This window comes from Myxocyprinus asiaticus, chromosome 46 (assembly GCF_019703515.2).
Source record: "Myxocyprinus asiaticus isolate MX2 ecotype Aquarium Trade chromosome 46, UBuf_Myxa_2, whole genome shotgun sequence".
NCBI classification, from domain to species: Eukaryota; Metazoa; Chordata; class Actinopteri; order Cypriniformes; family Catostomidae; genus Myxocyprinus; species Myxocyprinus asiaticus.
In genome coordinates, this window is record NC_059389.1 from 14987783 (window position 1) to 15001781 (window position 13999).

Consider the following 13999-nt stretch of genomic DNA (forward strand, 5'->3'; position numbering starts at 1 on the left):
GGACATTATGGCTTCAGTTTCAGTTTTTTACGCTTGATATACATTTTTGATATGTTTTGACTGGGTTTAGTTAAGCGTGTGGGCGTTAAGTTGGAATGTGGCTTGATTAGAACAGTGATGTCCTGAAATTGACTGTTTGGAAGCTTCTTAATTCCACAGGGAGACATCCAAATCATGCTAAGATTGACTACAACGAGTGCACACACACACACTGCATAGTTTAGTGCCAAACATAGTAACAGCACAAATTAAAATATGACTTTAGCGTAGCACACCCACGCTGTCACACACTGGCCCTGTTGCTAGGGTAAAATGCAAGTGGAGGAGGCAAAGTAAATGTCCACACACATTCTTGGCACTCAGCTGGCAAAAATGTTTCTCTGACAGCATGAAATTGGTCTGAAAGCTCTGCAAGAGGCTGTGAAATCTGTGTCAAAAGCTTTTACGCAGTAGAGTACTTGTCACATTAACTGCGCTGATCGAAATGGGCAGAAACCTGCTGTAGGTTTTAATTGCGAAGTCTCTTTTTGTTAGAAGTGTGTTTGTGAGAAAGTCAGAGTTAGTCGAGCATTCATGGAAATCTCAGCTTCTGCATCTGAAGCTTGGTAGGAAAATTGGAGGTGCCCTTCTGCCACCTTAGTGTAAATTACCTTTTTTTTTTTTTTTTTTCACATAATTTCTGTCACAGTTTGCCCTCGTTCACCTTTCTTTTCTAATTGCTAGCTTTTTCTTAATTAGTGTCTTTATTATCCTTTTTTCCTCATTAATTTCTCTCGGCGTTATGCTCATGGGATCTTAATGGCTGTTTAGAGCAGTGGTTCTTCTATCTTGGTGACCCAACATGGCACCAGAATGGTTTATTGTGCAAAAGTCTTTAAAATCAAGCATTGAAATTTATTACAATCACCATGAACTGCATAGGTCCTACAATATTCAAAATTATGAATGACACAGATAATTTTGTAAATGCATAAACAACAGCAGAAATGTGATTTTCCATTCTAAAACATGGAACAAACACTGGGCCAAATATCATATTAGCATTAGCCATATTACCAGTGACAAATGAGTTTGTGCCAAAATACTGCTGAGTTTGATTGGATGCACAACCTCTGATGTCAACAATGTTTTCTCTTCCCTTTTACAAGCTGATTTTGCTACTGTAACGGTGCACAATTTTACGTTAGGTCTTGCAACTGGTAAACGGTGTTGGGTAAATTACTCCAAAATAGTAATCCACTACAAATGACTAATTCTCTAAAAATTGTAATATGGTTACTTTAACGATTACTTAATGGAAATAGTAATCACATTACAAATGACTTTGCTTTCAAATTAATTCCTAAAACAATTTTCACAGAAAAGGTTTTGTTTTTCCGCTCAATGATTTCAAAATAATCTCAATATTTCCTCGTTCACTGTTGTTGTCCCATCAGCTGTCACAGAAACACAGAGGTAGGCCTACATATGAACGTTTTAAATGGTTTCTACATAAATAATATTTTAGAAATGTGTTTCCCAAGTGATGTACTTAAAAGTAAGTACCTTTTGAATGTCAGTAACTGTAATCTTGATTACAATAATTTACAATGTAATGCATTACCCTACTTTTTGACTACAGAAGTAATTTAATTAATTACTTTGTAATCATATTACATCCTACACTGCTGACGAATATGAGAGTGTATTAATAGAGTTTCTGATTTAAACTTCAATAAAAAAAACATTGTTGAAGTTCAACGAACATATGATTCAACAATTCATTTGTGCCATCAATCAAAAATTTTCTAAAGTCTCAGTTTGGCATTTTTCATAGAAAGTGTTTTTGTAAAAATATGTAGGTAAATATTGCTGTTTTTACTATCATTATATTGGTGCATATAAATTAAAATAATTAAATATGATTCTTTATGAGTTACTCTCTGTAAACGCATATGGCCATACCTCAGGCACAGCCCTGTTGGATACCTTCTTGAAAATCAGATGGGTTCTGCTTTCTATGGGAAATCTACTGTAGGGTGGCTGTTTCGATGTGTTTGTGTGTAAGTGTAAGACGGGTAATTACAAGACAACATTACCAAGGAAGAATACTCAGGCAAGTTACAAAAGCTCTCCTCTGTTCCTTTTCAATGTGCTTCTTTCTATTTCTCCTGGATGCCCCACTTTCACTGTCACATGTGGATGTGGAGACCTGCTGATCTTTCCGTTTATCGATCAGGAGGATGTTGCGAGTGGTATAAGATTGCATTTCACATTTTGTAGCAAGCTATCGATGTTCACAGAGTAATACAATATACAACTTTGTTGAATTGCTTCTCTGAGAGTGGGCTGCAGTGATGCACTGCCTCACAATAGCATTAAGAATAACAGGTCACATTTAAGGTTTATTCTGAATCTAAATAGCTGGGTATGTGGATGGAACCTGAATTATGAGGCCTCGCTCAAATCCTATTGCTAGCATTTGGTCCAGTGTTTAACCCAGCCTTTAGTCATAAACAGCATTAAACCCCTCTATTGCCTTTCCACCTGAACTGGCTAAATATTAAGGGACATTAATTTCCAGTGAGCTAATAATAATAATAATATACCTTATTTGTTGTAGACAAAAAAAATCTTTAAAAACTTCTAAAAACAAAAAAAACAAAAAAAATTGCTCATTAGCTTATTTGCTGCTAAACACATTGTAGAATTGATAATAATGTAATTGGCATTTACTTACACTTAAACACACACATTTATTTATATTTTATTAATTATTAACTAGATAGATTACAAATGCAGCTAAGTTTCAGTTATATCACAATGTAGGTCATAAGAATCAGCCATGCCACTCCAAAACATGCTGACTGTGACCACTCTTAACATTCCCTGACCTCTGGAGGTTTGGAAGTGTTTCAGCATGTGTAAGTATTGCGTTGGCACTGGACCGCTGTGACTGGTCACACACAATCACACTCCATCTGTACACAACAGATAATCCGTCTGATATCCTTCAGTTTTATTGGAATGTTCTATTGCATAGTATCGTTTCTGTAGCCTAACTGGTGCAATTTTTAAGACAAAATCCATTCCTGTTTTAATAGTTGTTGTTGTTTTTTTTCTTCAAATCTCTTTAACTATGTACTGCATATAGTGCAGTGGAATTTGTTTACAATTTTAGTTCTGCTCGCTTTCAGTCACACAAATACTACTATACAGCCAAGCTCTGAGTCATCACATTGACCTTTTAATAAGTAAGACAGGTCTGTGTTTTCAGCATGTTTGTGGTCTGACATGGCCCTCTTGGTGTTAAGTGGATTAGGAACTTCAGCAGGTCTGTTGTCAGCTGTTGCTTCTGGCTCCTCTATCCTCTTAATGAACGACTGTAAAGACCCAGCCATGTGACCGTTCCAACTGGGATTATACTGTGTCATATATGTGATTTCTCAATACCAGGTAGCCACAACAGACGTCGCAAAACAGCTTAACTTCAGAATCGTATGGCAAGACTTCCTTGCCCCCAATTCTATACCTAGACACCTTGTGAACTGAATGACACATTTTACTAACCTAGCACACTCGTCTAAACTAGCCGATTTTTCCAGTGATTTTCAGGTCTGAGCTTAATTTAAATAATCACCAGCCTGTTGGTGAGAGACGAAGTGCGCATTAGCGTCTGCCAGCAGGAGGTCACTAATCACTTGACCGTCGGGACTCCATGCTGATTTAATGGTTGCATCAGTGGGAAAAAATGATCCAACATGACAGAAAAAATCGTTCCGTCACCGAGGCGGGCTCTTGTGTTCTCTTCAAGTGACTAATGAGCTTCTTTTACTAAAGAACTAACAAGATGTCAAGCTTGTGTTTTCATCAACGAACACACTCTGTCGCATATCACAAACACTGATTGTAATCCATAGTGATTCTGTCACCAAGCGTTTTTCCACACTAAAATTACTATTGAAATCAGAAAGCAGATGCACAAAAGTCTGTTTTTATTGAATGTAATTTCTTCACTCACTGAAAGCTGCATATGGACATACATGTTCTATGGCCAGCCTTGATGGGATAAATACACAATCACACACTTTCACAAGATAAAGTTATTCCATGAATCACATCCTAAATCACTTTTACATTTGTAGAAATGCTCATATGGTACTCCTGTTGTTATTACGGTGAGATCCATGTGATCTGAAATCAGAGAGCGAAAGATAGTTGTGATGAGTCTGTATGTTTGTCACCACTCCACCATTCTTAATCGGCAAGTGTGTCATTCCTCCAACTGAAAAGAGCGAAATCTCAGCAAAACAGTTGGCAAGTGTGACACCTTGGGCCAAAATAGAGTTGTTTTGTGTCTGCTAGTGTGGTGCTGGCTTAAGTTGAATGAGCACGAATTTCTTAGAACATTACACAAATTTCCCAAGAGTGTATATACAGTGCTTGTTAACAAATACCACACATGCAAAATCTTAAAAATACAAGAAAAAAGTGATTAGCTCTTGATACAGCACTTAAAACCTAAACATTTAGTTGGAATTTGACACGTGACACACATATAGCTCAAATTGAATACTGAGTTGATGCTGTGTTGCAAATTGCAAAGCAAAATTTATAATAAAAATTAAATACTCTATTTGAAAAACAAATCAGAATTGCAAACTGTTTTCAACTTATAAGAATGCGTTTATAAAAGTCATAACATTCTGAGATGTTAGCATGGACAATAAAATGATTTGGTTGGAGTTAAATTGGAGGTAATATTTGTTATAATTATGCTTTTTTTTTTTTTTTTTTTTTACATGGTTTATAAACGTGCCTGTGCATGATGCTGGTGAGTGTCACATAGAGGTCACAAAGAGAACTACTGAGAAGTAAATATTGAGTTGAAATAGGCTTTAATGTGTCAGTTTTTATGCTTTTGACACCTGTGGATGAGCTTTACAGAAACATTATGACCTGTTCTCTGCAGATGTGAACGACTGTGCCGGCCAACCCTGTCAGAATGGAGGCATCTGTCGAGATCTTGATGGAGATTTCACCTGTAAATGCCCCTCACCCTACGTCGGAAAGCATTGCCAACTGCGTAAGTAGAATGCTGCAGGTCACTCACAAATTCAGTTACTGTAAACAAGTTGTAACTGTTTTTCCACCTCTTTTTCTCCAAATATTTGAAGCAATTGGCCTAAAAAATGGTGATGTATGTAGTTTCTGTCCCTTTAGCGTCACCAAATGGAATAAAATGTTTTTTTTTTTTTTTTTTTTTAAGATTTCATGAATACTCTTGCCATCTTCCATTGGTTGGAAAAAAGATAGTCCTGCCCAAACTAACGCCATTGATTAAGCTGGTTGGGTAGTTAAACTAACCGAGCAATGTTTTGAATTTGAAAGTTTCACAGAGCCACAGTGTTTACTCAAATCAACCTACCAATAGCTTACTTATAGATGTCTTTGCATATTAGGAAAAATACACACTTCACCTTTAAATTGCTCTAGGTGACTTCATTCAGCACTGTCTGTGTCCCTCCCCTGTGAATGTGGTCATCACACTGTTTATTCATCTGTCTGTCGCACAGTCAGCCTATTTGTCTCTTGAGCTGGTGAATATGTGTTAATGTCTGGCTCTGGCCCCCAGGCTGCATCTCTCTTCTGGGAATGGAAGGAGGAGGTATCGCCGAGTCTCAGATCTCTGCCTCTTCTGTGTACTACGGCATTCTGGGGCTGCAGCGATGGGGGCCCGAGCTGGCCCGACTGAATCACAAGGGACTTGTTAATGCCTGGACGTCTGCGACACATGACAAGAACCCCTGGATCGAGGTGAGTCTGTCTCTTTCAAAAACCTGAAGAAAAAAAACAGCCTTTTTTTTTTTATATAATAAGACAAGAAGTATGGTGCGTTAAGAGTTCAGTTTACTACTTTACTACTCAGTTTACTAAAAAGTGTGTAATTTCTACTAGCATCAGAATATCTTCATTGTTTTCAAACGGTTTTCCCAAACACTCACTCTGTTATTGGTCAGGCAAACAGATAGTTCCACCACAAATTAACCGATCAATGCATTGAACGTGCCACAAGTGTCAAAGTGTTAACACTTTTTGGGGAAAATCAACCTATGAGTGGCTTAATGATAGTTTATTATAGTATCTGCATAAAAAAAACTGGGATTTTAGGGCAAAGTATTTTAAAATTGAAATATTTTTCAGTTCTTCATGGACAGTTCAAAACCAAAATGAAAATTGCTATCATAGTAGTACTTCCATGGAACACAAAAGGAGATGTTAACCATTAAAGATAAAGTAGTTTATATGACAGAAATTCATCTCAGACGCACTATTTTAAAACAAGAAATGTATTTTAATTAGCTATTCACTTGTTTGTGTGTATGTGCTTGTGTTCATTTTCATGTTCATGTGTGTAGATCAACATGCAAAGGAAGATGCGTTTCACTGGCATCATCACCCAGGGCGCCAGTCGCATGGGCACGGCGGAGTTCATCAAAACTTTCAAGGTGGCATCCAGCTTAGATGGGCGAACCTACACCATGTACAGACCAGAGGGCCAGAACAAAGATATGGTAAGAACTTACTGTTGGCAACACATTTTAATAGCAGGTTAAATGAAAGTGCCTGTTTGGTTTGTTTTTTGTCTTTTAAATTCATTAGTTTTGTATTAGTTTTTTATTAATTGGTATACATGGTTTGATTAGCTTCATAATAAAGGCAACATTTTTGTTCTTCAGGTCTTTGTTGGCAACATGGACAACGATGGGACAAAAACCAATTTGTTCGACCCTCCAATCATAGCTCAGTACGTTCGAATCATTCCTATTGTTTGTCGTAAAGCTTGTACGCTGAGAATGGAGCTGGTGGGCTGTGAACTCAATGGTAAAGACCCAACAAAATATTCTTCTGTCACTGTTCATGGTTATAGTGTCATAATTTTGTGAGAGTCAGGCATAGATTTGGAGAGGCAAAGTACAAAGTGCAGTAGTTTTAAATGGATAGTTCACCCAAAAATGAAAATTCTCTCATCGTTTTCTCACCCTCATGCCATCCCAGATGTGTAGGACTTTCTTCTGCTGAACACAAATGAAGATGTTTAGAAGAATACTTCAGCTCTGTAGGTCCATACAATACAAGTGAAAGGTGACCAGAATTTTGAAGGTCCAAATATCACATAAAGGAAACATAAAAGTAATCCATATGACTGCAGTGGTTAAATCCATATCTTCAGAAGAGACACGATAGGTGTTGGTGAGAAACAGATAAATATTTAAGTCCTTATTTATTATAATATAATTATTTATATCTCCACTTTCACACTCTTCTTTTGTTTTTGGTAATTTGCATTCTTCGTGCATATCACCACCTACAGGTCAGGGAGGATAATTTATAATAAAAAAGGATTTAAATATTGATCTGTTTCTCACCCACACATCAGATTTCTTCTGAAGACATGGATTAAACCACTGGAATCTTTTGGATTACTTTTATGCTGCCTTTGTGTTTTTTGGACCTTCAAAGTTCTGGCTACCATTCACTTGCATTGTATGGGCCTTCAGAGCTGAGATATTTTTCAATAAATCTCTGTTTGTGTTCAGCAGAAGAACAAATGTCATACACATCTGGGATGGCATGAGGGTGAGCAAATGATGAGAGAATATTCATTTTTGGGTGAACTATCCCTTTAAGGAAATGGCAAGAAACAGCATCACAATTTACTCTCAAGAACCACAGCCTCTTTGGCTGAGGGTACAAAGTTAAAGGTAAAATAAATCTCTCCAAGCTGGAATTCTAGCCAGCAAATGTTCTTTTGAGTATAAACCTATCAGACATTTGACTTATTTAGCACATGTGACAGAATTTTGAGCTGCATATAGTCATGATGAATCACACTGGTTAATTTGTATGGTATGTACTTGGCACATTTTGTTCTTTGCTAGACTTTGAAGAACGATTGAGCTGCTTTTCTCTTGATGCATTTACTTTAATCATAACTGACAGCAAAGAGCAGAATTAAAGTTCCTGTCAGGGCTCAGCAATAAGGGGCCATTCAGACCAAACACACAGTTACGTTGAGAAAAGCTTGATGCAGAGCAATGAATAGAACAGACCGCAGGTGTCTTGAGACACGTTTTTAAAAGTTTGTTATTTTTAACTTAAAGGAATATTCTGGGTTCAATACAAGTTAAGCTCAGTTGACAGAATTTGTGGCATAATATTGATTACCACAAAACGTAATTTTGACTTGACCCTCCTTTTCTTAAAAAAAGCAAAAATCATGGTTACGGTGAGGCACTTGCAGTGGAACTGAATGAGGCCAATCCGTAAACGTTAAAATACTCACTGTTTTAAAAGTATAGCCACAAGACATAAACAATATGCATGTTAACATGATTTTAGTGTGATTAAATCGCTTGCGTCTTCTGTGTAAAATTATAGCCAATTTTACAACTTCATACCATGACAATGTAATGTCAACAAACACTAAAACGACCTTAAATATGACGATTTAAAGAAATTTACAGCTCAAATAATACATGACTTTAAACAGAATAATTAATGTAAGTGCTTTTATAAGCCTCCAAAAACTGGCCACATTTACTTCCATTATAAGTGCCTCACTGTAACCTCGATTTTTGCTTTTTTTTTTTTTTTTTTTAAAGATGAGGGACTAGTCGAAATTGATTTTTGTGGTAATCAACATTATGCCACAAATGCTTTGAATTAAGGTTTAACTTGTATTGAACCCAGATTATTCCTTTAACATGGCATTTTAAAAATGTGCCGCTCTGTGCAAGACACTGAAAAAAAAACAGTGATACATGGCACAGAGGTCAAATACGTATGTCTAGTGCATGTTTTCATAGAAAACTATGGAAAAAGAGCACAGACGGACACAAAAATGTGTTCGGTGTGAATGCCCCCTTAGAATGCTCTTCTAAAGTTAAAAAGTGTAAAGTTATGTTTTAAATGCAGCTTTCATGTCAATGTTTAATTCACAACATTGCATACTTCACTCTCCAATCTGTCTGTCTCAGGCTGTGCGGCACTGCAGCATGCACGCTTCAAACGTTGGTAGCTCTAGCCTGCATGTGCTTCACACACACCCCATCACACACTGCATCTCGCTGCTTACCTGTGTGAAACTCACTGATGTGGTTTGTGCTGCTTGTGCTGACATGCTTCCCATCCATCTCTCTGCCACTTCTTGTCCCGCCCCTCCTCTCGTCCCGTTGTCTCACTTCACAGTGTATTTGAACACGACAGGTTGCTCTGAGCCGCTGGGTATCAAGTCACGGCTGATCGATGACAGGCAACTGACGGCTTCCAGCTCTTTTCGCACCTGGGGCATCGAGACTTTCACCTGGCACCCGCATTACGCCCGTCTGGACAAGCAGGGCAAAACCAACGCCTGGACCGCGGCCACCAATAACCGCTCCGAGTGGCTGCAGGTGATATGAACAACTTAGGGAACGGGAAGAGAAGACTGTAAAAGTCCAGTTTAAAACAAAAATATTATGTCTAGATTCATCTGAATTGATCTGAGAGCCTATTTACTCCTGGTATCGAACATTTTTTTCATCAAATACTCACCCTCATGTTGTTCCATCTGAATGCCAGGTGTAAAAAGAGCCTAACTGAACCTAATTAATTTACCCAAACTTTGTTTAAAGGCATTTGTGTCTACCACTAATTAATTTAACTTAGTGGGGCTATATTACATGGATAGTATCCAAATTCAGCTTCAGCATCTTACTTTTGCTTAGACTCTGACATCATTCAGATGTTTGCATAGGAAATTAATGTATGGTCGTTGCATTGGTTTCTTGGCACATTTGCTCATTGAAAGACATTTTTAAGATTAAACTCCTCAATTTTCTATCACCAAGTATGCTTTCTTTGTCTTGAGAGGCCATCATTTATAAAAACAAACCTCTCCCACCTTTATAAGGAGGCCAATAGCCAATTAAGAATCTTTCATAGCATCTCTAAACTCTTAAAGGGATAGTTTAACCAAAAAATTAAATTCTCTCATTTACTCCCTCATGCCATCCCAGAGGTATATGACTTTCTTCTGCAGAACTCAAACAAAGATGTTTAGAAGAATATCTCCGCTTTGTATTTCTATACAGTGAAAATGAATGGTGACCAGACCTTTCAAGCTTTAAAAAAATCACATAAAGGCAGCATAAAAGTAATCCATACAACTCCAGTGGTTTTATCTATGTCTTCAGAAGCGAGATGATAGGTGTGGGTGATAAACAGATCAATGTTTAATCCTTTTTCTGAAAGTGAAAGTGGAGATTTATAGTAAAAAAAAAGGACTTAAACATTGATCTGTTTATCACCCAGAGTGATTGCTTCACTTCTGAGGACATATATTAAACCACTGGAGTTGTACGTATTACTTTTATGCTGCCTTTGTGATTTTTTTAGAGCTTGAAAGGTCACCATTGTATGGACTTACAGAACTGAAATATTCTTCTAAAAATCTTCGTTTGTGTTCAGCTGAAGAAAGAAAATCACACATCTGGGATGGCATGAAAGTGATTAAATGATGAGAGAAGTTTCATTTTTGGGTTAACGATCCCGTGAATGGCAAATTTGGATTTAAGACTGCTTGCGGTGTTAAGACATCTATGGCAAGGGTTTCAAAGTGAGCAAAGTTTCCAGGCAATCTTCTACTGACGTAATTTAACTGTGTAACTACACCAGTATGAAATGCTGGCACACAAAAATCACTTCTATCTGTCTTTCTCTTAAACATCTTGTTTTTATCTTTCTTTGTTTTATTGATCAGGTGGACTTACTCAGACCAAAGCGCATCACTGGGATCATCACACAAGGAGCCAAAGACTTTGGTAATGTGCAGTTTGTGTCAGCATTTAAAGTGGCTCACAGTGATGATGGCAAGTATTGGACCATACTTAAAGATGACAAGACAAAAACGGATAAGGTTTGTTTCTAAATGTGATACATATTCCTGGTCTTATTATGGTACATATTAAATCATTTTAAGTAAAAAAATTATTTGTATTCTGCTTTTCACAATACACATACAAAAAGCAATCCAAAGAATTATTTCTGCAAACGCTGCATTGTGTTGACATAAATTAAACATTTTTGTTGTTGTTGTTTTGTGTTCCATGGTTGTCAACTGGTGTTTAGTGGTTGTGATGTTTATGTGCCTAAAATTTGTACACTTTTACGATCTGCAAAATCACACATCACTTTAACAGAACTTTAAGTACAAACAGAATGAAAAACAGAATGAAATTTAAATGGCATCCAGTTTGGAACCATTTTTCAGTGACCGCCAAGAGTGATTTTTGATGGGAAAAGAGAACTGGAGAAGTTACCAGATCACTAACAAACCACGACAAATTCTGACACTAATGTAGCTCCATATATCTTTAACTGACTACAGTGTCCTTATACATTGTGCTTTTTTCCAGCCATCTGTCATGTCCTTGTCTCACCCCATCTTTGTATTTTCCGCTTAACCTGCAGATTTTCCCTGGCAACAGTGACAACAACGTGCACAAAAAGAACGTGTTTGAGCCCCCCTTCTACGCACGATTTGTCCGCATCTTGCCGTGGGTGTGGCATGAACGCATTACCCTGCGAATGGAGCTCCTGGGCTGTGATGAGTAAAATTCCTCCCATCTCTCTCTCTCTCTCTCTCTCTCTCTTTCTCCTCTTTTATAATTTCCTTCCATTCCTTCTCCCTTGAACCACACCTGCACTGCATCACTCTTAGCAACAGAGGGCACCAACACCACACGACCCTGCACAGCTGGGGGACTGATCTGACAACGGCCAGCGAGAAACTAAGCCCAAACCCACAGTCTGAATTGTTTAGCATTACATACTTTGTACTGTACTGCAGTGCCATTTGATGATAAAGTAAATGCTAAAATCAACATTTGATGTTTATTTGCCCTAGATGTGCCCATATTAGGCAATTGCTGTATTGTACTGAAGTGAAAAGTCACATTGAAGAAAAGAAAAACTATAGATTTGGAAAGACTGAAACTGTAAAGACCAAATATGTCAATTTATTTATTTTCACAGTAATCGGCATTAGTCGAAAGGGTGTAAATGCTGTCAAATTGTTTTATATCTTAGCTGATGAAGTAGTTTAAATGAGCAAATTACCAAATCAGGACAAAATATTGTGGTTTTGTTGTGCTCTAGTATACTAATTTGTACATTATGAAAATACTTATATTTACTGTAAGTCACTTAAATTCTGTGTTTTAGACGTCTTATAACTAGACTAATGCATTCAACTTTTTTTAACAACCCTATAAAGTCAATCCTTTTATCATTTGATTAGTATTGTTTAAATTCGATGCCTCGGCCAGAGCTGCCATGGATCTCGGGTGCATTTGAATCAGTGTGCTACTGAATTTTTCTAAATTCTAAAATAAACCAAAATTTTTGGTACAAAAAAACAAACAAAAACATTGTACTCTCAAAAGCCAAAGTGGTCTTTTTTTTTTTTTTTTTTTTTTATTATTATGAAGTTCTAGCAAATGTGTAAATTCTCTTCTTTTTAAAGTGGGGCCACACATTAAGCAGTGTATGCTTAGATATAACCTATCACTGGCCACACGTGTGCAGTATTAAAGCTCTTGTATAATAAGATGCCAGGAGGGGGTTGGGTGCAAATCTAATTTTCGAATAATTTATACGGTGGCACTGATTATCTGATATGACTGTCCAATCTACATAATGCTTTGAAAAGAACCCATCCACTTGAATAAATTTAACATTTTGGGCTTGTGCAATATGATATGAGTATTAATATTAATTAATATTAATGGAGGTTTTGGGGAAAATATATGGGCAGTATTTCCCTGGGATATTTTCTGAGATGAATTTTAAGAGGTTTATTCAAGGTAACAAACACTGAAGAATATTGGCATAATCCAGCATGGTTCTGTATTTAGGCTGCATGCATTTTATTTTTTATTTTGGACTCTTTACCAGTGTTAGCATTTGATTTTCTTAAAGAGCTGTATTTAGTGCGGTAAACACTCAGCATCTTTGTTATTTCTATTAAGTGTGTTCTTTCAATGATTCTTAAACTTTTTTTTTCTTTACTTTTTTTTGTATTTTTAATGCCTTATACGGTAGCACTCTTCTTGTGTTCACATTGTTTAGACTAGATGCATTTCCTTCCTCTTGAAACATTTTCTTCATGTTCTGAACTGTAGAAAGAAATAAAGAATACAAATAGATACTTGTGGCCTTTGAAGCATGCTGTTTCTTTATATGAATCCTCTTTAGTAAGTTAGAATTGGAAACAAGCTGAGAGAACTAATCAAATCTGAACTTTTGGATTTTTTTCCCTATTAAATTGGAAAAGTCAACCCTTTTCAATATCCATACTTGGATGAATATACAGTGTATATACAGTGGACCCAAAAGTCACCCTTAATGTATTAATTTTATTGCATTAGATGCCAAAACCTTAGGCTAAGTGTCATCTGCAAACAAAAAATGCTACTTTTTCTAAGACGTGTAATGTAATTAAGTTCAGTCATGAAACTCTAAATCACCAGCTGATGGTACTCTCCGCTCAGTCGCCATAGCCAATCATTTAAACATACCTATTACGTCAACACCTAAAATTCATCCAACCTCGGTTAGCTTCCTTATCCAGTCTCTGCGCGTGCTATGAGAGTTCTCCTCACTAACCCGCCTCCTCCCCAGCACCACCTGTGTAGATCTGCTACGGGGATCCTCACTTCTGTTGCAGCAGCAGCATATGCTCCATGCTTCACTTGTATGTCTGAGTATGTCCTAGCAGTAGCAAGTCCATGTATTTGCTCTTCAGCAGCAGAAACAGTGTAGCAGATCTAGTCCGCCAAGACCAAACCTACTAACTATTTATTTTTATCAATGAAAACATTCTAAACAATTTCCATGAGTTGGCATGACTGAAATAACTTCACCTTTTCCTGCCATTTTTGCAATTACTTTTAACTGGGCTCAGTGTGATTTTTAG

At 37.0% G+C, this 13999-nt stretch overlaps 1 protein-coding gene across 2 annotated transcripts in view; it reads left to right on the forward strand.

Annotated features, from left to right (window-relative positions):
• Positions 1-13229, forward strand: part of LOC127436014 (EGF-like repeat and discoidin I-like domain-containing protein 3) — a 29055-nt gene extending 15826 nt beyond the window's left edge. Inside the window, exons 4-10 of one of the 2 annotated variants that reach the window (XM_051689892.1) lie at positions 4952-5065; positions 5615-5796; positions 6399-6554; positions 6720-6864; positions 9232-9434; positions 10784-10939; positions 11494-13229. In XM_051689892.1, coding sequence (XP_051545852.1) covers positions 4952-5065; positions 5615-5796; positions 6399-6554; positions 6720-6864; positions 9232-9434; positions 10784-10939; positions 11494-11637 — 1100 coding nt within the window. In that variant the 3' untranslated portion in view covers positions 11638-13229. The remainder of the gene's footprint in view (positions 1-4951; positions 5066-5614; positions 5797-6398; positions 6555-6719; positions 6865-9231; positions 9435-10783; positions 10940-11493) is intronic. The other variant, XM_051689893.1, reaches the window with a different exon arrangement.
• Positions 13230-13999: the final 770 nt, after the last annotated feature.